Source organism: Oncorhynchus gorbuscha, linkage group LG16 (assembly GCF_021184085.1).
Source record: "Oncorhynchus gorbuscha isolate QuinsamMale2020 ecotype Even-year linkage group LG16, OgorEven_v1.0, whole genome shotgun sequence".
NCBI lineage: Eukaryota > Metazoa > Chordata > Actinopteri > Salmoniformes > Salmonidae > Oncorhynchus > Oncorhynchus gorbuscha.
In genome coordinates this window covers 45,061,503-45,086,404 of record NC_060188.1, presented here as the reverse complement: position 1 = coordinate 45,086,404, position 24,902 = coordinate 45,061,503, and the positions used below count along the sequence as shown (strand labels likewise).

Here is a 24,902-nt window from a genome sequence, read left to right as displayed (position 1 = left end):
AAAACAGCTTCTATCTCAAGGCCATCAGGCTGTTAAACAGCCACCACTAACATTGAGTGGCTGCTGCCAACACACTGACTCAACTCCAGCCACTTTAATAATGGGAATTGATGGGAAATGATGTAAAATATATCACTAGCCACTTTAAACAATGCTACCTAATATAATGTTTACATACCCTACATTATTCATCTCATATGTATATGTATATACTGTACTCTATATCATCTACTGCATCCTTATGTAATACATGTATCACTAGCCACTTTAACTATGCCACTTTGTTTACATACTCATCTCATATGTATATACTGCACTCAATATCATCTACTGTATCTTGCCTATGCCGCTCTGTTCCATCACTCATTCATATATCTTTATGTACATAATCTTTATCCCCTTACACTTGTGTCTATAAGGTAGTAGTTTTGGAATTGTTGCTAGATTACTTGTTGGTTATTACTGCATTGTCGGAACTAGAAGCACAAGCATTTCGCTACCCTCGCATTAACATCTGCTAACCATGTGTATGTGACAAATACAATTTGATTTGATTTTGATTTTGATAATGCCACCACCATGCTTCACCATAGAGATGGTGCAGAGTTTCCTCCAGACATGATGCTTGGCATTCAAACCAAAGAGTTCAGTCTTGGTTTCATCTGGTCTGAGAATATTTAGGTGCCCTCTGGCAAACTCCAAGCGGGCTGTCGTGTGTCTTTTACTGAGGAGTGGCTTCCACCTGGCCACTCTACCATAAAGGCCTGATTGATGGAGTGCTGCAGAGATGGTTGTCCTTCTGGGAGGTTGTCCCATCTCCAAAGAGGAATTCTGGAGCTCTGTCAGAGTGACCATCAGGTTCTTGGTCACCTCCCTGACTAAGGCCCTTCTCCCTCAATTGCTCAGTTTTTCCTGGTGGCCAGCTCTAGGAAGAGTCTCGGTGGTTCCAAACTTCTTCTGTTTAAGAATGATTGAGGCCACTGTGTTCTTGATGACCTTCAATGCTGAAGAAATGTTTTGGTAGAAATGTTTTTGTGCCTCGACACAGTCCTGCTTCGGAGTTCCTTCGACCTCATGGCTTGGTTTTTGCTCTGACATGCACTGTCAACTGTGGGACCTTATATTGACAGATGTGTGCTTTTCCAAATCATGTCCAATCAATTGAATTTACCACAGGTGGACTCAAATTAAGTTGTAGAAGCATCTCAAGGATGATCATTGGAAACATGCGCCTGAGCTCAATTTCAAGTCTCATAGAAAAGGGTCTGAATACTGACGTAAATAAGTATATATAGGTATGTATAGGTATCTCTGTTTTTTATTTTTTATAAATTTGCAAAAGAATCTAAAAACCTTTTTTTGCTTTGTCATTATGGGGTATTGTGTGTTGATTAATGAGGGTTTTTTAATCCATTTTAGAATAAGGCTGTAACGTAACAAAATTAGGAAAAAGTCTAGAGGTCTGAATACTTTCCTAAATTCACTGTATGAGCCTTACTCTTGAAATTATGAGATAGGAAAGTAATGGAGAAAATCAAATTTAAAGATGCAGCCTACAAATTATTTTTTTGCAGCATATATAGCAGTGGTAGGCCACTGCTACCAAATACGCGTGGAGGAAACACTGGGTCTATTTTTAGTAACCTGTTGAAATAATCTCCAGTTCATTTTCCTTTTGTTTCATACACAGCTAAAGACTACTCCACAAAGCTGAGGTTAATTAATGTCACCCCAGACTTCAGGAGTAAATATGAAGTAAGTTTGGCACCCAGGGAAAGACAAGAGAGAGTAGAGAGAGAGTGGAAGATGATAGAGCAATTAGAGTGAGGGGGAGAGCGAGCAAGAGAGTAGATAGGGGGAAGAGAGGAAGAGAAAGTGCAGAGATGGAGGAAACAGAGAGAGAGAGCGGGTAAGATCAGAGAGAGAGGAGAGACTCTTGAAGTGAGCAGTGGGGGGGGGGGGGGGGGGGGGGGGGGGGGGCAAGGAAAAGTGGTATGTTGACTACAGCCCCCAAAAGCATTTAAGCCCATTTCAGGGAAGCATAAAATATATATAATAAGGCTTTCACCTGCTAAATAAATTATGATAACGTCAATTTGAGACTTTTATTTTTTAGAATCTAAAGGATAGAGTATCACTGATGTTTTTTTACTTCTTTAAAGTGAATTGAATTGAGGTGTTTCTCCAGTGTCATTCAATGTATTTTAATTCAGAGCACCTAACTTGTAAAATGTAAGCATGTGTAAAGTACATACCCATTCTGCATCTTATAATATCCTTGATGTTTCTCTTTAATGGATTTATTTTGCAACTAAGTGAAATTAGGGTGAAATATGCATGATTTGTGGCATTTTACCCCCTTAAATACCCTGTAAACCCCGTTTAAGGGGTGGTGTAAGGTGTTTTGAAATCTTAAATAACACCTGGTTTTGCACATAATTAATTTGATAAATTAAGGACAGATGAAGGCACACATAATCCTGGACGCTGATTGGTTAAAACCGCTTTCCATCTGGTGTCTATTCCACAAGTTACCACTGGCTAAATCTATGACTTTGAAATGCCTATACACTCTGTTCCATCTCAGCCCAGCCAGACAATCTCCACTGAAACGTGGAAACACTCTGAAGTTTCCAAAACTGTTAGAATAGTGTCTGAGAGTATAACAGAACTGATTTGGCAGGCGAAAACCTGAGAAAAATCCATTCAGGAAGTAGGATTTTTTGTGAGTGTAGTTTTCTATTCAATGCCATTACAGTATCCATTGACGTAGGACTCAAATTTCAGTTCCTATGCTTTCCACTAGATGTAAACAGTCTTTAGAAATTGTTTCAGGCTTGTATTCTGAAAAATGAGGGAGTAAGAGCAGTCTGAATGAGTGGACCCTGCCATGTCACAAAGCTTTTTCATGCTCGCGACCGAGAGAGAGTGCCTTTCTTGTTTACCTTTTATATTGACAACGTTATTGTCCGGTTGAAATATTATTGATTATTTAGGCTAAAAACAATCTGAGAATTGAATATAAACATCGTTTGACATGTGTCTATGAACTTTACAGATGCAATTTAGATTTTTTTGTCTGTCGTGACTGCATTTGAGCATGTGGATTAAAACGGAGGTTTTTGAATATAAAGAGAATTTATCGAACAAAAGGAACATTTATTGAATAAATGAATGTCTTCTGAGTACAACCATATGAAGATCATCAAAGGTAAGTGATTAATTTTCTCTCTATTTCTGACTTGTGTAACTCTTCTACTTGGCTCGTTACCGTGACACCGTGGTTGGATTCACAAGAAGTTCATCTTTAAATGTCACGCCTTGGTCATTGTATCTTGTGTTTTTGTTATATGTTTGGGTAGGCCAGGGTGTGACATGGGTTTATATGTTGTATTTCGTATTGGGGTTTGTATTAATTGGGAGTGTGTATTATTAGGGGTGTGTCTAGTTAGGCTTGGCTGCCTGAGACGATTCCTAATTGGAGTCAGCTGATTCTCGTTGTCTCGGATTGGGAACCGTATTTAGGCAGCCTGAGTGCGCGTTGTATTTCGTGGGTGATTGTACCTGTCTCTGTGTTAGGCTGTAATTAGTTTCACTCGTTTGTTGTTTTTGTATTTTCAGTTATTTCATGTACCGTATTATCTTCATTAAAAGTCATGAGTAACCTACACGCTGCATTTCGGTCTGACTCTCTCCAAACAACAGACGAAGTTCATTACAGAATCACCCACCACCATTCACAGACCGAGCAGCGTGTGAACTGGCAGGAGCTAAAGGAGGACGATATGGACGGCAGAAGCAGGGATTATACGACGTGGGAAGAAATCGACAGGTGGGCGGCCGACCCAGAGCGAGTGCAGGAGCCCGCCTGGGATTCCCTACAGCAATGCGAAGAGGGCTATACACGTATGGAATCGAGAAGGAAAGCATTGCTATACAGAGCGAAAACCGAAGGTAAAGGGGGAAAGCGCAGAGAGAGAGTGGCTGAGTCAGAGAATAGACCTGAGCCTACTCTCCCTGTTAATCGTGAAGAGCAGTTGCAATGGGAGAGACTGCATCATTTGGAGATTTGGACATGGGAGGAGGAATTAGATGGTCAAGGACCCTGGGAGCAGCCGGGAGAATATCCCCGTCCCAAGGAGGAAATAGAGGCAGCTAAAGCGGAGAGGCGCATGTATGAGGAGGCAGCACGGCGACGCGGTTGGAAACCGGAAAGTCACCCCAAAAAAAATATTGGGGGAGGGCTAAAAGGGAGAATAGTTATGCCAGGTAGGAAACCTGAGCATACTCCCTGTGCTCACCGTTGGGCTAGAGAGACCGGGCAGGCACCGTGTTATGCTATGGAGCGCACGGTGTTTCCAGTGCGGGTGCAGAGCCAGCTGCGACACATACCAGCCCTTCCTATTGGCCGGGCTAGAGTGGGCATCGAGCCAGGTAAGCTTGGGCAGGCTCGGTGCTCTAGAGCTCCAGTGCGCCTGCACGGTCCGGTCTATCCAGAGCCACCTCTACACACCAGTCCTCCGGTAGCAGCTCCCGGCACCAGGCTTCCTGTGCGTGTCCTCGTGCCAGTACCACCAGTTCTAGCACCACGCACCAGGTCTCCAGTGCGCCTCGCCTGTTCAGCGCAGCCAGTGCTTTTCTCCCCTCCTGCGCTGCCGGAGTCTCCCGCTTGTTTAACGCAACCAGAGCTGTTCTCTTCTCCTGCGCTATCGGAGTCTCCCGCCTGTTTAGCGCAGCCAGAGCCTTTCTCCTCTCTTGCGCTGCCGGAGTCTCCTGTCTGTCCAGCGACACCAGTGCTCCCAGTCGGCCCAGCGCGTCCAGTGCGCATCGCCTGTTCTGCACAGCCAGTGCTTTTCTCCCCTCCTGTGCTATCGGAGTCTCCAGCCTGTTCAGCGCAGCCAGAGCCTTTCTCCTCTCCTGCGCTGCCGGAGTCTCCTGTCTGTTCAGCGCCACCAGTGCTACCAGTCGGCCCAGCGCGTCCAGTGCGCCTCGCCTGTTCAGCGCAACCAGAGCTTTTCTCCTCTCCTGCACTGTTGGAGTCTCCCGCCTGTTCAGCTCAGACAGAGCCTTTCTCCTCTCCTGCGCTGCCGGAGTCTCCTGTCTGCCCAGCGCCGCCAGTCGGCCCAGCGTCACCAGTCTGCCAGGATCCGCCAGAAGTGCCAGTCTGCCAGGATCCGCCAGAAGTGCCAGTCTGCCAAGATCTTCTAGATCGGCCAGACAACCTGAATCATCCAGGTCCACCAGCCAGCCAGGATTTACCGGAGCCTACTACCTGCCTGAGCTTCCTCTCAGTACTGAGCTTCCTTTCAGTACTAGGCTTCCTCTCTGTACTTGGCTCCCTCTCAGTACCGGGCTTCCCCTCAGTACTGGGCTGCTTCGGTCCCGGGCTGCCCCTCTGTCCCGGGCTGCCCCTCTATCCCGAGCTGCCCCTCTGTCCCGAGCTGCCCCTCTGTCCCGAGCTACCCCTCTGTTCCGAGCTGCCCCTCTGTCCCGAGCTGCCCCTCTGTCCCGAGCTGCCCCTCGGTCCCGAGCTGCCCCTCAGTTATGTGGGGATCAGGGTGAGGACTATTAGGCCATGGTCGGCGGAGAAGGTGGATTATCCTAGGACGCGAAGGGGAGGAACTAGGACATTTATGGAGTGGGGTCCACGTCCCGAGCCAGAACCACCACCATGGACAGACGCCCACCCGGACCCTCCCTATGCTCTTGAGGTGCGTCCCGGAGTCCGCACCTTAGGGGGGGGGGGTTTCTGTCACGCCTTGGTCATTGTATCTTGTGTTTTTGTTATATGTTTGGGTAGGCCAGGGTGTGACATGGGTTTATATGTTGTATTTCGTATTGGGGTTTGTATTAATTGGGAGTGTGTATTATTAGGGGTGTGTCTAGTTAGGCTTGGCTGCCTGAGGAGATTCCTAATTGGAGTCAGCTGATTCTCGTTGTCTCGGATTGGGAACCGTATTTAGGCAGCCTGAGTGCGCGTTGTATTTCGTGGGTGATTGTACCTGTCTCTGTGTTAGTCACCAGTTAGGCTGTAATTAGTTTCACTCGTTTGTTGTTTTCGTATTTTTAGTTATTTCATGTACCGTATTATCTTCATTAAAAGTCATGAGTAACCTACACGCTGCATTTCGGTCTGACTCTCTCCAAACAACAGACGAAGTTCATTACATTAAACCTATGTAAAATAGTATCTTTTCTGCATTTTTATAATGAGTATTTCTGTATTTGAATTTGGTGCTCTGCTATCTCACTGGATGTTGGCCAGGTGCGACGCTAGCGTCCCACATACCCTAGAGAGGTTAAATGGGTGTCCTGACTCTCTGTGGTCACTAAAGATCCCATGTCCATTATCATAAGAGTAGGAGTGTCCAGGCTAAATTTTCAATCTGGCCCTCATACCATCACGGTCACCTAATCATCCCCAGTTTACAATTGGCTCATTCATCCCCCTCCTCTCCCCTTTAACTATTTCCCAGGTCGTTGCTGTAAATGATAATGTGTTCTCAGTCAACGTACCTGTTAAAATTTAAAAAGATTGTGTGTTGTTGACTAGCTCCTCTGAACAACAGTGTCCAGACAAGAACGCACATGTTCTGTGACAGGTGAAATCACGCATCATTAGATCATTCTTATTAATGTCACGTCCTGACCTTAGTTCCCGTTTTATGTCTCTTTTTTAGTTTGGTCAGGGCGTGAGTTGGGGTGGGCATTCTATGATTTGTGTTCTATGTTTTCTATTTCTATGTGTTTGGCCTGGTATGGTTCCCAATCAGAGGCAGCTTGGCTATCGTTGTCTCTGATTGAGAACCATACTTAGGCAGCCTGTTCTCCCACTATGGGTTGTGGGTAGTTATTTTCTGTTTAGTGTGTTTTGCACCTGACGGAGCTGTTTCGGTTGTTCTTTTGTTGCTTGTTTGATGGTATTCAGTTTTACCATTAAAATGATGAACACTTACCACGCTGCACCCTGGTCCTCACCTTCTTCCACCAATGGCCGTTACAATTAATGTATCCAAATATATGTAACTTGGAAACAACTTAAACAAATGCAAATGCAGCTACTTTGCTGTTATTCCCTCAATGCCGCTGTTTCGTCTCGGGTCTGACAACACCCATGCCTATATCCTTCAAACATAGGCTTCTCTGGTATTATTACTTCAATTGAACGCATGTCAAAGAGGAGCCAGTCTTTGTGTGGAATGAATCTGATCACACCTCATATGAAGGGCATCATTGTCTATTGCGTGTTAATTAGCAGGGAATAATAAATGAATGGCCTCAAATACACATTAAGGAGTGAATAACATCTGAATATCTGAGAGGAGCCATTATTTGTGGGGAATGAATCTGGTTCTGGTCACACCTTGTATGATGTGCCTTATACATGTTAATTAGCTGTGAATAACACCTTAATGAGGAATTATTGTGTTTTCAAGCATCCACAGATGGTGGATTGTGTAGGACTGTGTTTAACTCACTTCTCACCAGACCAATCAATCTGATTGATGTGTGGAATAACCCAAACCACCTCATCTTAACACATTGGAATCTTTGTCAGGATACTGTAACTACTATCAGAATCTAGTCAGTCTAAATAATTCTGTCGATAACCCTCCTATTTACCACAACATATTTAATTGTAATGTTTTTGACGGATAAACTAATTTAAACATATTATTCCCATTTCCTCCTAATTAAAACTTGGCTAAAGGGTATTGCCAGCTTTGAAATGTCTTTAGCAGTGATAACTTGTTAATTGCTTTAGACCTGTCATGGATTCACAGAGGCGGGATGGGAGGCATGGCCACAAGTATTTTTCTTCCTACTTCGTATTTGGCACAACAAATCCTTGCCGGCACGAGAGACTGAAAGAATGTCTTCATTCTCTTTCATTCTCCTCCTGCCTGTACATCAGTTGACATTGTGCCCCTCCGGAGTCTCCAGCCAGAGCGGTGAAACAAATTGTACCTTATCTCGGGCTCTGGGACCCATTACATTCCCCATTTTAATTAATCACAGTTTAATTAACTTCAGTGGCATCTCCCTTATCTGGAGAGGTAACATTCACTAAGGCAAGGTGTTACGGTGTGACAGGCAAATGCTGGCAAGTTCTCCTGCTGCGAATGTGACGCACACAGACACAAATGCACTGCCAATGTCCTTCGGTGCTGTTTGTTGGTGGTGGAGACTTGGTACTGACTCTTTCAATTCGATTTCAAGCAAGTGAATGGGCTAATATCGCATGGATAAATGTGGAGAAAATGAGGGTGAAAGCCTAAAGAGGAGGTAGAAAACTTTGGCTGGTAGAAGAGAATTTGTCCCCAACCAAATCTCCAGAAGAAAACGTTTTCTCTCGCCTGCAATATCCTGCCCTGGAAACATTTTTATCTGGATGTTGGGCTGTGCGTGCCATACCATAGAACTTGTAGCGTCGAACTTCCAAGAAGGATACGCCGACAGCTCTGCATGTGTGTGCTAAGTGCATGCTAACAGCTGACGTGAAGAAGAGGACGTATTACGTCATCCATCTTAAAGTTTAGAGGGTGAGAGTGCGAGGGTGAAGGCACAAATGTGGCACTGCCAGTGAACCCACCATGAAAGTGATTAATCGGTCCCGGCCACCAATTCCTGCGAGGCGGCCATCTTAAGAACTCACAACCAGATCCAGGTACATTTGAAAATGTGTCACATTTCCCCCAAGTCATCCTTCCCTTCAGTTGATTTCCTAAATTAAATTGCGATTTCTTCCTGGCAATTTTTTCCCCCATCTACAGAACTGAATGACTTTGGTCCCTCCCAAGGGGTCAGTGAATCAAGGGGAGAGAAAGAAAATGTAATTCGGTGACAAAAAACAAGGCTCTAGTGTGGAGAAGGAGAAATAGAGAAAGAATGTGAGAGAGGGAAGGGGAAGAGAGTGGGCTTTTTTCATCCAGCAGCAGTAATTGAAGGAGGGGGTGCTTACTCTATGTAGGCCAGCTCATGAGAAATCTATTGACTGGCCACGTTAAATCGTCAATTTGGAACCATTAGGCCGTGCCACATTCACAAACATGGTAGAAATGATGATGGGATTACTGGAAAGGAGGGCCCCATCTCTCTCTCTCTCTCCCTGTCACTCTCCCCCTCTCTCAACCCCCCCCCCCCCTTCTCTTTCAATCTCTTTCGCTCTCTCTTCCCTTGCTCTCTCTGGGGCCTAACTTGGCTTCAGAGACCAAACATCACTGCTGATGTTGTGAATTAGGCCCGTGTAATGAGTCACGCTGTATTAGCTCCTTTGCCGACACATTGCAAAAATGCCATCTGGTTCCTCATTTCTGACATCACGGACGAGACAACACAAGACCTGGGAGGGTGAACTCCCTGCACTGGTCAGTATTTTATGTGGAGTTCCCAAGGCCTGTTTCATAGTTGTTTCACACCTCTAAAATGTGTGTGTGGTTGGTGTCACCTGATGCTCATCCAGAGTCTGATGCTGTGTCCCAAATGGGAGACTGTTCCCTATTTAGTGAAACACTTTTTGTTTTACAAATAGAGAATAGGGTGCCATTTTGGATGTGGCCTAAGACAAGGAACCCAACAGCATGAAAAGTCAGGCAGGCAGTTGAGGACAGATGGCTAACAGTAGCGGCTTGTCTTAGATAATAATGTAAATATGCTTGTTTATGATATGTTGGGCCAGTGACAGCTGTAGTGTTTGTTGATTTAGCATCACAGACCGAGAGATATTGAAAATGGTTCCCTGTATTGCACCAGTCGGCGCAGAAAGGAGCCCCATGAATTATTCACTGCATTTGGTTTGCTTTCAGTCTCTCTTGGTCAGCATTTCAAATGGCACCCTATTCCCTGTACGGTGTACTGCTTTTGAACAGACACATTTGGTCCCAGGTCAAAAGTAGTGCACTAAATAGGAAATAGGGTGCCACAAATGAGATTGAAAGCAAACCAAATGCAGGTTGTCAACCTGACATTATTGCCTTCTTGCTGGTCTCATTAGTCGATAGAGAAGAAATAAAAACAAAAATATTATTTTTCTTCCAACATCACAGTATAACACAGAGGATCACCACTGATTTGAAACCTGAGACTCCACCTTGTCAATAACAAATATAGTCATGACTTGATTTTAGAAATGACTCTCACTGTATCCGTTCAAGCTGTGGGGGATGTTTCACATTTCGGATCTTCGAGCAACGTCTTGATCTTCAGATTTGAAAATATATTGTGCAGATTTTAGTCAAGGTGAAGGTTGTTGTAGCCTCTACTTTATTTACACTTTGACTTTTTAAACTATTCTTAAAGTTACTTAAAAGTATATACAGTGAGCTCCAAAGTATTAGGACAGGGATTATAATAAAAAAATGTGGCTCTCTACTCCAGCTCTTGGATTTGAAATTGTACAATGACTATGAAGTTAAAGTGCAGATTCTCAGCATTAATTTGAGGGTATTTTCATTGATATCGGGTGAACTGTTTAGAAATTACATCACTTTATGTGCATAGTTCTCCTGAGAGAGCACATCACCAACAAACTAGAATGGTCCAAACACACCAAGCTGGTCGTGAAGAGGGCACGACAAAGCCTATTCCCCCTCAGGAAACTAAAAAGGCATGGGTCCTCAGGCATGGGTCCTGAGATCCTGGTACGGCAATTGCCCGGCCTCCGACCGCAAGGCACTACAGAGGGTAGTGCGTACGGCCCAGTATATCACTGGGGCTAAGCTGCCTGCCATCCAGGACCTCTACATTGTCAAAGACTCCGGCCAACCCAGTCATAGACTGCACTCTCTACTACCGCATGGCAAGCGGTACCGGAGTGCCATGTCTAGGACAAAAAGGCTTCTCAACAATTTTTACCCCCAAGCCATAAGACTCCAGAACAGGTAATCAAATGAAAACCTGGACTATTTGCATTGTGTGTCCCCTCCCAGCCCCTCTTTTACGCTGCTTCTACTCTCTGTTTATCATATATGCATAGTCACTTTAATTGTACATTCATGTACATACTACGTCAATTGGTCCGACCAACCAGTGCTAACTGGGATATCTGCATTGTCCCGCCACACACCAACCCTTCTTTTACACTACTGCTACTCTCTGTCCATCATACAGTATATACATAGTCATTTTAACCGTATCTAGATGTACATACTACCTCAATCAGCCTGACTAACCGGTGTCTGTATGTAGCCTCGCTACTGTATATAGCCTCGCTACTGTTACATTTCACTGTCTTTTTACTGTTGTTTTTATTTCTTTGCTTACCTATTGTTCACCTGATACATTTTTTTAGGGCCTGTAAGTAAGCATTTCACTGTAAGGTGCACGTGACAAATAAACTTTGAAGAAATAAAAACTTTGTCCTTCCAATTTAGGACTATGTATTGACTTGATGTATGTGTATTAAAGTAGTCAAATGTTTAGTATTTGGTCCCATATTTCTAGCATATTTCTAGCACATCAAGCTTGAGACTACAACATTTTTGGATGCATTTGCTGTTATTTTTGGTTGTGTTTAATATTATTTTGTGCCCAATAGAAATAAATGATAAATAATGTATTGTGTCGTTTTGAGTCACTTTTATTGTAAATAAGAATAGAATATGTTTCTAATTACTTCTACATTAATGTTGATGCTACCATAATTATGGATAGTTGTCACGGGATTCTTCTGTTGAAGGAGAGGCGGACCAAAATGCAGCGTGGTTATTTTTGTACATCTTTAATAAAGATGAAAATAGAACAATCTACAAAACAAAAAATGTGAAAAAAACGAAACAGTCCTATCTGGTGCAACAAACACAAAGACAGGAACAATCACCCACAAAACCCAACACAAAACAGGCTACCTAAATATGGCTCCTAATCAGAGACAATGACTAACACCTGCCTCTGAGAACCATATCTGGCCCAAACACAGAAACAGACAAACAAGATATCCAACATAGAATGCCCACTCAGATCACACCCTGACCAAACAAAACATAGAACATACAAAGCAAACTATGGTCAGGGTGTGACAATATTCCTGACTGAATCATGAATAATGATGAGTGAGAAAGTTACAGATGCACAAATATCATAGAACCAAGGCATGCTAACCTCTCACCATTTTTGGGGGGTATGATATTTGTGCGTCTGTAAATGATCAATGCTTGAAATTGCACTATGCCACTGGGCTTCCACAATTTTAAAGTAGTTAACTGGGTGGGGATTCCTATGAGTTGGGAGCAATGAGCCAATGAAGAAGTGCAAGGTAGCCTAAATGGCGCTGCCCATGCTGTCACAAACGCTGTAATGGCACTGATAGAAAGATGACTCCTCAATCTATATTTATGGCCTGTTGTATTCGCCCTCTCAATGGTTATAATGGTCCCATGTGATCTCGCCTTCTCCCGGCTGCCTTTCATCTTTGAGGACGTTTCCATTGTTACAGCGGTCACTTGACTATCTTGTCAATATAATGGACAATCTTTGGCTCTACCAGTCTCATTGTAACTGTGCTGAAAAAAGATGGCTGACAAAAGTAAACGCAATTGCCAAGGCTCTAATCAGTCCTCCCCCAGCTGTGAGGGATGAGTAATGAGCAAATAGGCCAAGTCATGCCCTAATGAAGTCAGCTAGCTCTCTCAAACTCCATCTCCATCACACACTCTTTCTCTAACTCTCCTGCTGCTGCCACCGTGCCGTATAAGGCATTTGTCTGCATGTAGCGAGCTATACCTCTCTCCTAATTTACCCCTGGGAGGGAAGAAAAACGGATGACGCTAATGAAGTGAAAGCAGCGAAGGCAGTAGTGGTGATAGAAGGCCGCGGTGATGATGTCCAATGTCTAAGTATTGCACTGAAGTGGTGGTGATGACGATAGGCCTTATTTTGTATCTGTTTCATGTAATATGTTACATATGAAGTGTATGGAAGTGCATATTGAGCATGTTCAGGAGTGACAGAGAGATCATTGACAGATACTGCTCTCTCTCGCGCCTTCTCTCCCTTACTCTCTTTCTGCCAAGCTCTCAGGATGTGCCAGCTTTATGTTGCCTTTGATTTAGGCGTGCCCCAGATCTGCTCTCTAATGAGCTGAGTGTTTAATCAATAATTCCCTGGAGTTTGAATACAAATCTAGAGTGATCAGAGCTGGTTTCACACAAGAATGTAAGTGTCATTAATGAGCTGGGATTCGGGGGAAACTCTCCCCAACTAGCTACTCTCTGTCCTTCTGTCTTTCTTTCTGCCTTTCTTTCATTCTTTCTTTATTTTTGTCTTTCTCTTGCATGAAAGGAGGCAGACTCTGGTTTGTGCTTACTCTTTTGCCTCTGAGTAATCGCTCACCTGTGAGAAGTGTCAGACCACACAAAGCAGTAGCAGGGGTGAGGATGATGATGTATAACCTCTATGCAACGCAGTCTAAGCAAATTCCTACCACTGAATGTGTATTTGATATGTGTTACAGCCTGAATTCATAATGCATTGAATCTTTTTTTTCTTTAAATCTTACCCATCTACACAAAATACTCCATAATGACAAAGTGAAAACACCTGGATTGTACAATATTTGCACATTTTTCTTTTAAAAATTCTTAGAAGCTCTGTCAAGTTGGTTCTTGATCTTGCCATAGATGTTCAAGTCAATTAAAGTCAACACTGTAAGTAGGCCACTCAGGAACATTTAATGTCATCTCGGTAAGCAACACTAGTGTATATTTGGCCTTGTGTTTTAGGTTATTGTCCTGCTGAAAGGTGAATTTGTCTCCCAGTGTCTGTTGGAAAGCAAACAACCAGGTTATCCTCTAGGATGTTGCCTGTTCTTGGCTCTATTCCATTTATTTTTATCCTGAAAAACTTGCAGATGACAAGCATACCCATAAAATGATGCAGCACTACCATTTTTGAAAATATGAAGAGTGGTACTCAGTGATGTGCTGTGTTGGATTTGACCCAAACATAATGCTTTATATTCAGGACATAAAATATGTTTTTTGCCACATTTGTTTTCAGTTTTACTTCCATGCCTTATTTGTAATCAGTTCCTTCTTTTCACTCTTATCAAAGTTAGTATGGTGGAGTTACTACAATCTTGTTGATCCATTCTCACTTTTCTCCTATCACAGCCATTTAACTCTGTAACTGTTCAGAAGTCAAAATGTACCTCAAATTGAAATCTTTGAATGATATCCCTTCTCTCCTGCAACTGAGTTAGGAAGGACGCCTGTATATTTGCAGTGACTGGGTGTATTGATACACCATCCAAATTGTAATTAATAACTTCACCATCCTCAAAGGGATATTCAATGTCTGCTTATTTGTTTTGTGTTTACCCATCTACCAATATGTGCACTTATTTGTGAGGCATTGGAAAACCTCCCTGGTCTTTGTGGTTGAATCTGTGTTAGAAATGCACTACTCGACTGAGGGACCTTAACAGATCATTGTATGTGTGGGGCACAGAGATTATGTTTTCGTTCAAAAATCATGTTAAACACGATATTGCATGCAACTTATTACTACGTGACTTGTTATGCACATCTTTACTCCTGAACTTATCTTAACTTCCCATAACAAAAGGGGTTGAATATACAACAACAAAATGGGGAAAAAGTCAAGCGGTGTCAATACTTTCTGAAGGAACTGTGCGTTTGCATCCCGGACTGAAACATCAGAAGTGTTACCCTGAGTTGGTGTACAATGTCATAGCAATGCCTGTTAAAGGGATAGTTCATCGAAATTGCAAAACAACATATTGATTGCCTTTTACACTTGCATTGGTTTTGGGCCAAACATGCTGAAGCTTTAGCATTTAGAGACAGTGGCAAAACCTATGCATGGATTGCTGTTTTACCATGTCTATAAACTGCTTACAGAGTAAAGAAACCAATATCTAATTTTGTTGTTTGGATGAACTGCTATTATAAGTCTTTAACTGCTCTACAACAGTACAAATCTAACAGAAATTAATGCAAATAAATGGTTTGTGGTACTCCACAGTTCCCCCTGATGACCCTGTGATTGTTGGGGCACCTGTGGTGAGCCTAAGGGCCGGAGACCCCCTCAACCTGACGTGCCACGCCGACAATGCCAAGCCTGCCGCCTCCATCATCTGGATTCGCAACGGGCAGGTCCTGAATGGCGCCATGTTCTCTAAGGTAAGGATGTTGGCGTAACGTCCACTAGGGCTGGGGCAGGACATGTCCCCTCCACATTCTAAAATTGCAGTTTTATAATTACACTGTAGCTATGGATCTAGACTGGGTATGGTTTGGGCTAGTTTTGATTGATCTCTGTGCTGACCTGACTCTTTCAACAGGACATCGCTATTTCGTACATATTGCAACTAATTCAACACCTTAACCATTACACCAAGAGATTCAAACTGACTTATCAAGGTTGCTACAATGTCCCCTTCCTACGGAAAGAGTGCCCATCACTTTTCTATCTGCAGTCATTCATACCCCGATGGTATCACAGTAACATCATCCCACTTCTGACACCAATGTATAGAATTCAGGGGTTTGCACTGACCAGAACTCCAGTGAATGTCAACCCGACACCATAGCTGTTACGCCAAGAGATCCAAACCTCTTCGCCACATGCATGTACTGTAGGTACTGTATTTATTAACGGACAAATTCAATACATACTAATAAAACTGTTATTATAACTCTATACAAGACAGGAATCTAGATATGTTGCACCAAAAAGTTTTAAAAGGTGCATGCACTGAAATTTAGTTTACATAAATAAATTGATTGTGCACCTGAAATGTGTCTTTTGGACCTTGATAAGAGGTGTGCTCGCTCTTCCCTCACTTGGACGAATCCTTCCCACTCTTCCTATCTTCCTCTCTTCTCCTGTCTTTACTCATCCTTTCCTCAAAGTGTCCTGAAAAAGGCCTCGCTCTGTCAGTTTAATGGCAGCTGAGATTTTTGTTTGATTCACGGGGCAGGATGGAGCACTCACGTTTTGCTTTTAACATGACAAAAAAAGAGAAAGCATTCCAACACTCTACATTATGGATGTGTTCATGGGCAATTTGTTCACTTTTTCAGCCCTGAGTAGGAAACGGAGAAAGTGAGAGGTGCGATTAATCTTGCAGTGTGATCTTGCTCGTTCTGGGGTGAGTCTAACCCACACAAACTGACTGGATGGCGCTCCCTTCACTCATTGTAAGACCATGATTTAGACACAGGCAAGGCACTTAGACATATGTATTTCTATATCAGCACTCTCTTTCCTGATAAATTAAATGTCTCAGAGCTCGAGAAATGTTTTTGGCGTTTTGAAAAAAAGAGAGGACTATTTTGGGAAAATAATTATGTTGGGATTTTGATGGTTAATAACTGACACGGATAGTGTATAGCTACTTTTTTAGTACTTAGTATCAGCATCTGTATAGAACATTTGAAATGTGTCACATTTGATCATGTTTGCATCATATTGATTACACGTCACACTGTTAGGATGTCAAGTCTTTTTGATTCATCCGAATCTGTTAACAGCTCCATTTTAGACTCATCAGGATAAATAATTTGAGACAGAGAACTAATATGTTTCATCTCCATCCAAGGATGAAGCTGCGTTTTGGAAAAACATACTTTGAGTCAGATCATGACTTGGCTTGGCATATCAAGGCATGCAAATTGTGGGAAAACGATAGAGAGACGACTGATTCCATCTATCCAGTATGACATCAGAATTCTTTAAAAAATGTACCACTAAACTCTATAATATGTCATTACAAATATGTTACTACCACATTATTACTATGTAATTCAGGGTAAGCCATACTTGAGATTCATGAGGTCATACAGTTTGTATATATTGCATGATGTACTGTAAATCGATTGCCACCCACCTACTGTATAACTTGCAATGGCAGTGATGTGTGCTTGCCTTATTTACTTTAGTTGCTCTCATCACTCTGGATAAAGATGCTAAATGAACACAATGTAAATGTAATTTAAATAAGACATCTTGTAATGATACTAGCGATCTCTGTTCTTGAATTGTTTCCTCAGACACTGTTGCGGGATGAGCGAAGGGAGAGTACAGTCAGCTCACTCTACCTCTCTGCCTCCAACATCGAGACAGGCCAACGAATCACCTGTCGGGCCTCAAACAAGGCCTTGCCCAATGGGAAAGATGCCATTGTCACCATCGATATCCAACGTGAGTGCAGCGCCCCATATCTCACACAAAACTCATCCATTGATCTATTTGAGCAATCAAACACTGTCTTTATCCTATTTCTACTGCAGAATTCTACCCCTAACATTGCACATGCTAACCCAACATCTCCAATATTTATTAACATTGTCTTTTGGAGGGTCCAAGGCTGGGTTTTGACAAACACTGTCGAAATGTGAATTCTATTAATTGCAGCACTTCCCATTCAAAGAATAATTAACATATTTGTCTGGGAGCACAATGAAAGAGATAATGTGTTTGATGTCATGGTCTCAGCCAGTGAAAATCAATGTTAGTGTTTGCTATTTGATTCTTCCTGTGTGTGTGGCCATTGTGTGCACTTCTCTTTCTTTCTTTCTTTCTTGTGCTCAACCTGCCACTAATCATTTATACGAAAATGCTACCAAAAGAGATTCCTTCCGAATAGTGAAAAATAGGCCCCCTCTGTACAAAATGCAATTCTCAGAAGGTATTATTTGATTACTAAAACCATTTGCCGTAAGTTAGGAATTTTGAACAAAGTCCTTTTGCGTCCCTCACAGCTCCTTCAAAGCTATTACGTTTGACTAATAAAACTGAAATACTATTCAAGGATCCATTACTTTTGACAGCTCCATTCTTCCTCATCGTGCATTCTTTTTATTTTTGTGTCTCATCCAAAAGGAATCCTCTCCCCAAGCCTTGGCACGGGGAGAGACAGAAACAAGAGTGCTAACTGACTAGCTGTTGTTGTGTATACTGCCAGAGAGGGGCCTCATCATTTTGTCATGAAAAACAATGGCGCATTTTTCCCTCGCGGCAAGTCAACTGCTGTATAAAAACAAATGTTTGATTCAGCTCTAGCTCTTTCTGTTTGGATAAACTTGAGTTTGCCTGAAATAAAATATATACCTAGCAGGCAGCAGCAGCAGCACTGGAGCAATAGTGATGCCGTTTGTGCTCAAATCAATTTGGGTAATAAGGTGAATCTGATACCGATCGTAAGCGTAGCTCGTTTGATAGGAATGAACAGCAACAATGCAGGGTTGAGGACAGGACTCTCCCCAATACACCAATAGTGGTGAAAGAACAAAGCCCCCCAAGAGTAACACACTCTATTGGCATGGCAAAGCTGTAGGAATCAATTCTCCTCAGGATGGAAATGTGAGAGATGACTACCCCCCCCCACCCTCGCCATAACAGAACGGGAAGAGCTTGAGCGATGGGTCTGCCTTCAGCACGCAGCATTAGCCTTACTGATTTCCAATTGGGCATTTGCGTGGGCCCACCTAAATGTGTCTCTTGTTTCACTTTGCATGCGCATTCAGCAGCAAAGGGAGGGGTGGGGGTAAAATAAAACACAAGGAAGCAATTTAGAAAAGTGGAAAGCCAGACATAAGCCACTAGCCACAGGCTCCCCTGTTACTGAGGGTGGGGGAATGGAAACAGGTGTTCGATGAATAAGTGATGACAGCGCGTGGCGAGGAGAAGAGGCCACGAGGCTCGTAGGGGTCCTCGGGGGGGCGCTGACTGCCACAAGTAGAGCCCTACTGTCACAGTAGCCAGTTAATATTGATGAGAGGCAGCTGGTTTGGGTGACGGTGGCGGGCGGTGTGGAAAGAAGCACACACACAAACACATGCCCCATAATGCATTGGGCAGGGGGCAGACAAACACGGGGGAGCTTGGGACACGGGGCCCATCTTGTTGGCCACTCCAATCACGTCAGACATTCTCTTACTGCTCGCAAGGGTGTTTTGATGGAGTATTAGCATATTTCTCCTAGCTCTCTGTCTATGTGAATGTGTTCCTGACCACCTGAATATCTGTGGTGGTCCACTATGCAGTAGAAATGAACACTGTAGGGTTTTCTGTTTCATGGGTTTCATGACCACATCTTTCTAACAATTCAATATTGATGAGATGGTAGACCATGTAACGAGAATGCAATCATCTCAACACACACTCCCATGATGCTCTTCGGCACAACCCCAATACACATCTCCTCCCAACCTACTCAAATTGTCCCCATTATGAACCACAATTATGAACAAACTTACAAGCAAGTGTTTTGGTGCCTGTCTATCTCTCCTAGGGTAACGGTGGTCAACGTGACTCTCAATAACAATGTCTTTAGACTGTGGTGTAGGCATTTGAGTAGCCTGTGTCAAAGTCTCGTCACATCCTTGAGTGGGTACGGCTGATTCAGTGTCCTGAGAACGTGCCTGTGAGTCCCTATGTGACCACTGCTGGGTCAGGGTGTCACCCAGTAACAGTTCTGGACCAGACAGGACTGGCGGTTCTTTCGGTGTGGCTTTACTCAACAGTAACGGATCTGTGTGCCTTTTTCAGATGACATTCTATGCAGCCTTAACAGTGTAGGACACAGTCTGAGCAATGTCTGTAGCAGCAACCCACTTTGGTCCGTTGAGGTAGATCCTGGCTAAGACAATTTCTCTTGGATTGAAAGGGCTGTCTTTTGCTCTCAGTTCACAATATTTGACTTGACTCTCCTATTGACGGCGTAATGTCTCTTTTGCATTTGGAGGTTTAAGAAGGTCAAAGCTTGCGTGTAGATCTCTCTTCATGTGTAATGTGTCATGTTTGTCATTTATTGTCATGTCTTGTCCCTGTGCTCCCCATGCTATTCGTTTCCCTCTGCTGGTCTTGTTTGGTTCTATCCCTCTCTCTCCCCCTCCCTCTCTCACTCTCTCGCTCTCTCTTCTCTCTGTCGTTCCGTTCCTGCTCCCAGCTGTTCCTATTCCCCTAATCATCATTTAGTCTTCCCACACCTGTTCCCGATCCTTTCCCCTGATTAGACTCCCTATTTATTCCTTTGTGTTCCGTTCCTGTGCCGTCGGTTCCTTGTTTTGTATTCACCATGCTGTGATTGCGTTTCGCCCTGTCCTGTCGTGTTTTTTGCCGTGATTGTGTATCACCCTGTCCTGTCGTGTTTTGTGCCTTCATCAGACGCTGCGTGTGAGCAGGTGTCTCAGTCGACTACGGCCTGCGCCTACCCGAAGCGACCTGCAGTCTGTGGCCGCTTCTCCAGTTGTTTTCCCCTCTACAAATCTAGAGGATTTCAGTTATTCCGTTTTGAACATTAATAAACTCTGTTTCTGTTAAGTCGCGTTTGGGTCCTCTTTCACCTGCATGACAGAAGGAACCGACCAAGGAATGGACCCAGCGACTTCAGACGCTCGTTACACTGCCGTCGAGTTCCAAGGAGCCATGCTCGGCAGACACGAGCAGGAATTGTCTGCTGCTCGCCATGCCGTGGAGAACCTGGCCGCTCAGGTTTCCGACCTCTCTGGACAGTTCCAGAGTCTACGTCTCGTGCCACCTGTTACTCCCTGGCCTGCCGAGCCTCCAGAACCCAGGGTTAATAACCCACCTTGCTACTCCGGGCAGCCCACTGAGTGCCGCTCCTTTCTCACGCAGTGTGAGATTGTGTTCTCTCTCCAACCCCACACATACTCTAGAGAGAGAGCTCGGGTTGCTTACGTCATTTCACTCCTTACTGGCCGGGCTCGAGAATGGGGCACAGCTATCTGGGAGGCAAGGGCTGATTGCTCTATCAAATTCCAGAACTTTAAAGAGGAGATGATTCGGGTTTTTGACCGTTCAGTTTTTGGTGGGGAGGCTTCTAGGGCCCTGGCTTCCTTATGCCAAGGTGAACGGTCCATAACGGATTATTCCATTGAGTTTCGCACTCTTGCTGCCTCTAGTGAGTGGAACGAGCCGGCGCTGCTCGCTCGTTTTCTGGAGGGACTCCACGCAGTGGTTAAGGATGAGATTCTCTCCCGGGAGGTTCCTTCAGATGTGGACTCTTTGATTGCTCTCGCCATCCGCATAGAACGACGGGTAGATCTTCGTCACCGGGCTCGTGGAAGAGAGCTCGCATCAACGGTGTTTCCCTGCTCCGCATCGCAACCATCTCCCTCCTCTGGCTTTGAGACTGAGCCCATGCAGCTGGGAGGGATTCGCATCTCGAATAAGGAGAGGGAACGGAGGATCACCAACCGCCTGTGCCTCTATTGCGGAGTTGCTGGACATTTTGTTAATTCATGTCCAGTAAGAGGCCAGAGCCCATCAGTAAGCGGAGGGCTACTGGTGAGCGCTACTACTCAGTCCTCTTCATCTAGATCTTGTACTACTATGTCGGTCCATCTACGCTGGACCGGTTCGGGTGCTACATGCAGTGCCTTGATTGACTCTGGGGCTGAGGGTTGTTTCATGGACGAAGCATGGGTTCGGAAACATAACATTCCTTTCAGACCGTTAGACAAGCCTACGCCCATGTTTGCCTTAGATGGTAGTCATCTTCCCAGTATCAAATTTGAGACACTACCTTTAACTCTCACAGTATCTGGTAACCACAGTGAGACTATTTCTTTTTTGATTTTCCGTTCACCGTTTACACCTGTTGTTTTGGGTCATCCCTGGCTAGTATGTCATAATCCTTCTATTAATTGGTCTAGTAATTCTATCCTATCCTGGAACGTTTCTTGTCATGTGAAGTGTTTAATGTCTGCCATCCCTCCCGTTTCTTCTCTCCCTACTTCTCAGGAGGAACCTGGCGATTTGACAGGAGTGCCGGAGGAATATCATGATCTGCGCACGGTCTTCAGTCGGTCCCGAGCCAACTCCCTTCCTCCTCACCGGTCGTATGATTGTAGTATTGATCTCCTTCCAGGGACCACGCCTCCTCGAGGTAGACTATACTCTCTGTCGGCTCCCGAACGTAAGGCTCTCGAGGATTATTTGTCTGTGTCTCTTGACGCCGGTACCATAGTGCCTTCTTCTTCTCCGGCCGGGGCGGGGTTCTTTTTTGTTAAGAAGAAGGACGGTACTCTGCGCCCCTGCGTGGATTATCGAGGCTGAATGACATAACGGTTAAGAATCGTTATCCGCTTCCCTTATGTCATCAGCCTTCGAGATTCTGCAGGGAGCCAGGTGCTTTACTAAGTTGGACCTTCGTAACGCTTACCATCTCGTGCGCATCAGAGAGGGGGACGAGTGGAAAACGGCGTTTAACACTCCGTTAGGGCATTTTGAGTACCGGGTTCTGCCGTTCGGTCTCGCCAATGCGCCAGCTGTTTTTCAGGCATTAGTTAATGATGTTCTGAGAGACATGCTGAACATTTTTGTTTTTGTCTATCTTGACGATATCCTGATTTTTTCTCCGTCACTCGAGATTCATGTTCAGCACGTTCGACGTGTTCTACAGCGCCTTTTAGAGAATTGTCTCTACGTAAAGGCTGAGAAGTGCTCTTTTCATGTCTCCTCCGTTACTTTTCTCGGTTCCGTTATTTCCGCTGAAGGCATTCAGATGGATTCCGCTAAGGTCCAAGCTGTCAGTGATTGGCCCGTTCCAAGGTCACGTGTCGAGTTGCAGCGCTTTTTAGGTTTCGCTAATTTCTATCGGCGTTTCATTCGTAATTTCGGTCAAGTTGCTGCCCCTCTCACAGCTCTTACTTCTGTCAAGACGTGTTTTAAGTGGTCCGGTTCCGCCCAGGGAGCTTTTGATCTTCTAAAAGAACGTTTTACGTCCGCTCCTATCCTCGTTACTCCTGACGTCACTAGACAATTTATTGTCGAGGTTGACGCTTCAGAGGTAGGCGTGGGAGCCATTCTATCCCAGCGCTTCCAGTCTGACGATAAGGTTCATCCTTGCGCTTATTTTTCTCATCGCCTGTCGCCATCTGAGCGCAACTATGATGTGGGTAACCGTGAACTGCTCGCCATCCGCTTAGCCCTAGGCGAATGGCGACAGTGGTTGGAGGGGGCGACCGTTCCTTTTGTCGTTTGGACAGACCATAAGAACCTTGAGTACATCCGTTCTGCCAAACGACTTAATGCCCGTCAAGCTCGTTGGGCGTTGTTTTTCGCTCGTTTCGAGTTTGTGATTTCTTACCGTCCGGGTAGCAAGAACACCAAGCCTGATGCCTTATCCCGTCTGTTTAGTTCTTCTGTGGCTTCTACTGATCCCGAGGGATTCTTCCTTATGGGCGTGTTGTCGGGTTGACAGTCTGGGGAATTGAAAGACAGGTTAAGCAAGCACTCACGCACACTGCGTCGCCGCGCGCTTGTCCTAGTAACCTCCTTTTCGTTCCTGTTTCCACTCGTCTGGCTGTTCTTCAGTGGGCTCACTCTGCCAAGTTAGCTGGTCATCCCGGTGTTCGAGGCACTCTTGCGTCTATTCGCCAGCGCTTTTGGTGGCCGACTCAGGAGCGTGACACGCGCCGTTTCGTGGCTGCGTGTTCAGACTGCGCGCAGAAGAAGTCTGGTAATTTTTTTCTGCTTCTGCTCCTGGTCTTGCTGGGTCTCAGTCTGTTCCCTGCCATCGCATCTCTCCTGTTCTTGTCCCTGCCCTTGCTGTGTCTCAGTCTGTCCCTAGTTCTCATTTTTTTTTTAGAGTAGTACCCTAGTTTCCCTTTTTATCGTTTTTCGTTACGGTCCTGAGGAGAGGAGTTGGGTTCTTTCTCGGGACGTGCTGGACCGTTTGATCTATGATTTCCTCCGTTGCCGCCAGTGTTCCTCCTCGAGAGCGCCAGGAGGCGCTCGGTGAGTGGGGGTACTGTCATGTTTGTCATTTATTGTCATGTCTTGTCCCTGTGCTCCCCATGCTATTCGTTTCCCTCTGCTGGTCTTGTTTGGTTCTATCCCTCTCTCTCCCTCCCTCTCTCACTCTCTCGCTCTCTCTTCTCTCTGTCGTTCCGTTCCTGCTCCCAGCTGTTCCTATTCCCCTAATCATCATTTAGTCTTCCCACACCTGTTCCCGATCCTTTCCCCTGATTAGACTCCCTATTTATTCCTTTGTGTTCCGTTCCTGTGCCGTCGGTTCCTTGTTTTGTATTCACCATGCTGTGATTGCGTTTCGCCCTGTCCTGTCGTGTTTTTTGCCGTGATTGTGTATCACCCTGTCCTGTCGTGTTTTGTGCCTTCATCAGACGCTGCGTGTGAGCAGGTGTCTCAGTCGACTACGGCCTGCGCCTACCCGAAGCGACCTGCAGTCTGTGGCCGCTTCTCCAGTTGTTTTCCCCTCTACAAATCTAGAGGATTTCAGTTATTCCGTTTTGAACATTAATAAACTCTGTTTCTGTTAAGTCGCGTTTGGGTCCTCTTTCACCTGCATGACATAATGAGGAATGTTCTTGTATTTGTATTTGTATTTATTATGGCTCCCAAGCTACTCCTCCTGGGGTCCAGCAAAATAAAGGCAGTTTATACAATTTTTAAAACATTACAACACATTTACAGATTTCACAACACACTGTGTGCCCTCAGGCCCCTACTCTACCACTACCACATATCTACAGTACAAAATCCATGTAGGATAGAAGGACGCTGTTCAAGCGTTGGTGCAGTATCCCTTGACCCTGAGACGCTTTCAATGCATGTTTCATGGTCTGTACCAGGGCTTGGAACCAGTTCAGGGAACAGAACTGAAAACCTGAAAAAATTGACATTTTTCAACGAACAGAAACATAACCTGGAACAAAAGTGATCCATACTGTTCCTGAACAGAAGCGTTATTTTAAAAACATGGGAACCAATTAATAACCAGTTATTTTACATTCCAGGCATTTTTTTCCAGTCCCACAACAAATGCAACAAAGCTCCTATGCAAAGCCTTCACTATGTCCCTCAGAAACATATTCCAGTGTCTGCCTGCAAGCTCAAATCTTTGCCTGTGCTCCGAAGCATAGGCTACTGACTATACTGACGTTACATTGGCA

The 24,902-nt window shown here is 44.6% G+C and overlaps 1 protein-coding gene across 1 annotated transcript in view; it reads left to right on the top strand.

Moving 5' to 3' along the window:
- Positions 1-24,902, top strand: part of LOC123999764 (kin of IRRE-like protein 3) — a 138,962-nt gene that overhangs the window by 26,504 nt on the left and 87,556 nt on the right. The window contains exons 4-5 of the mRNA XM_046305791.1: positions 14,983-15,140; positions 17,013-17,163. Of these exons, the coding sequence (XP_046161747.1) occupies positions 14,983-15,140; positions 17,013-17,163 (309 nt within the window). The remainder of the gene's footprint in view (positions 1-14,982; positions 15,141-17,012; positions 17,164-24,902) is intronic.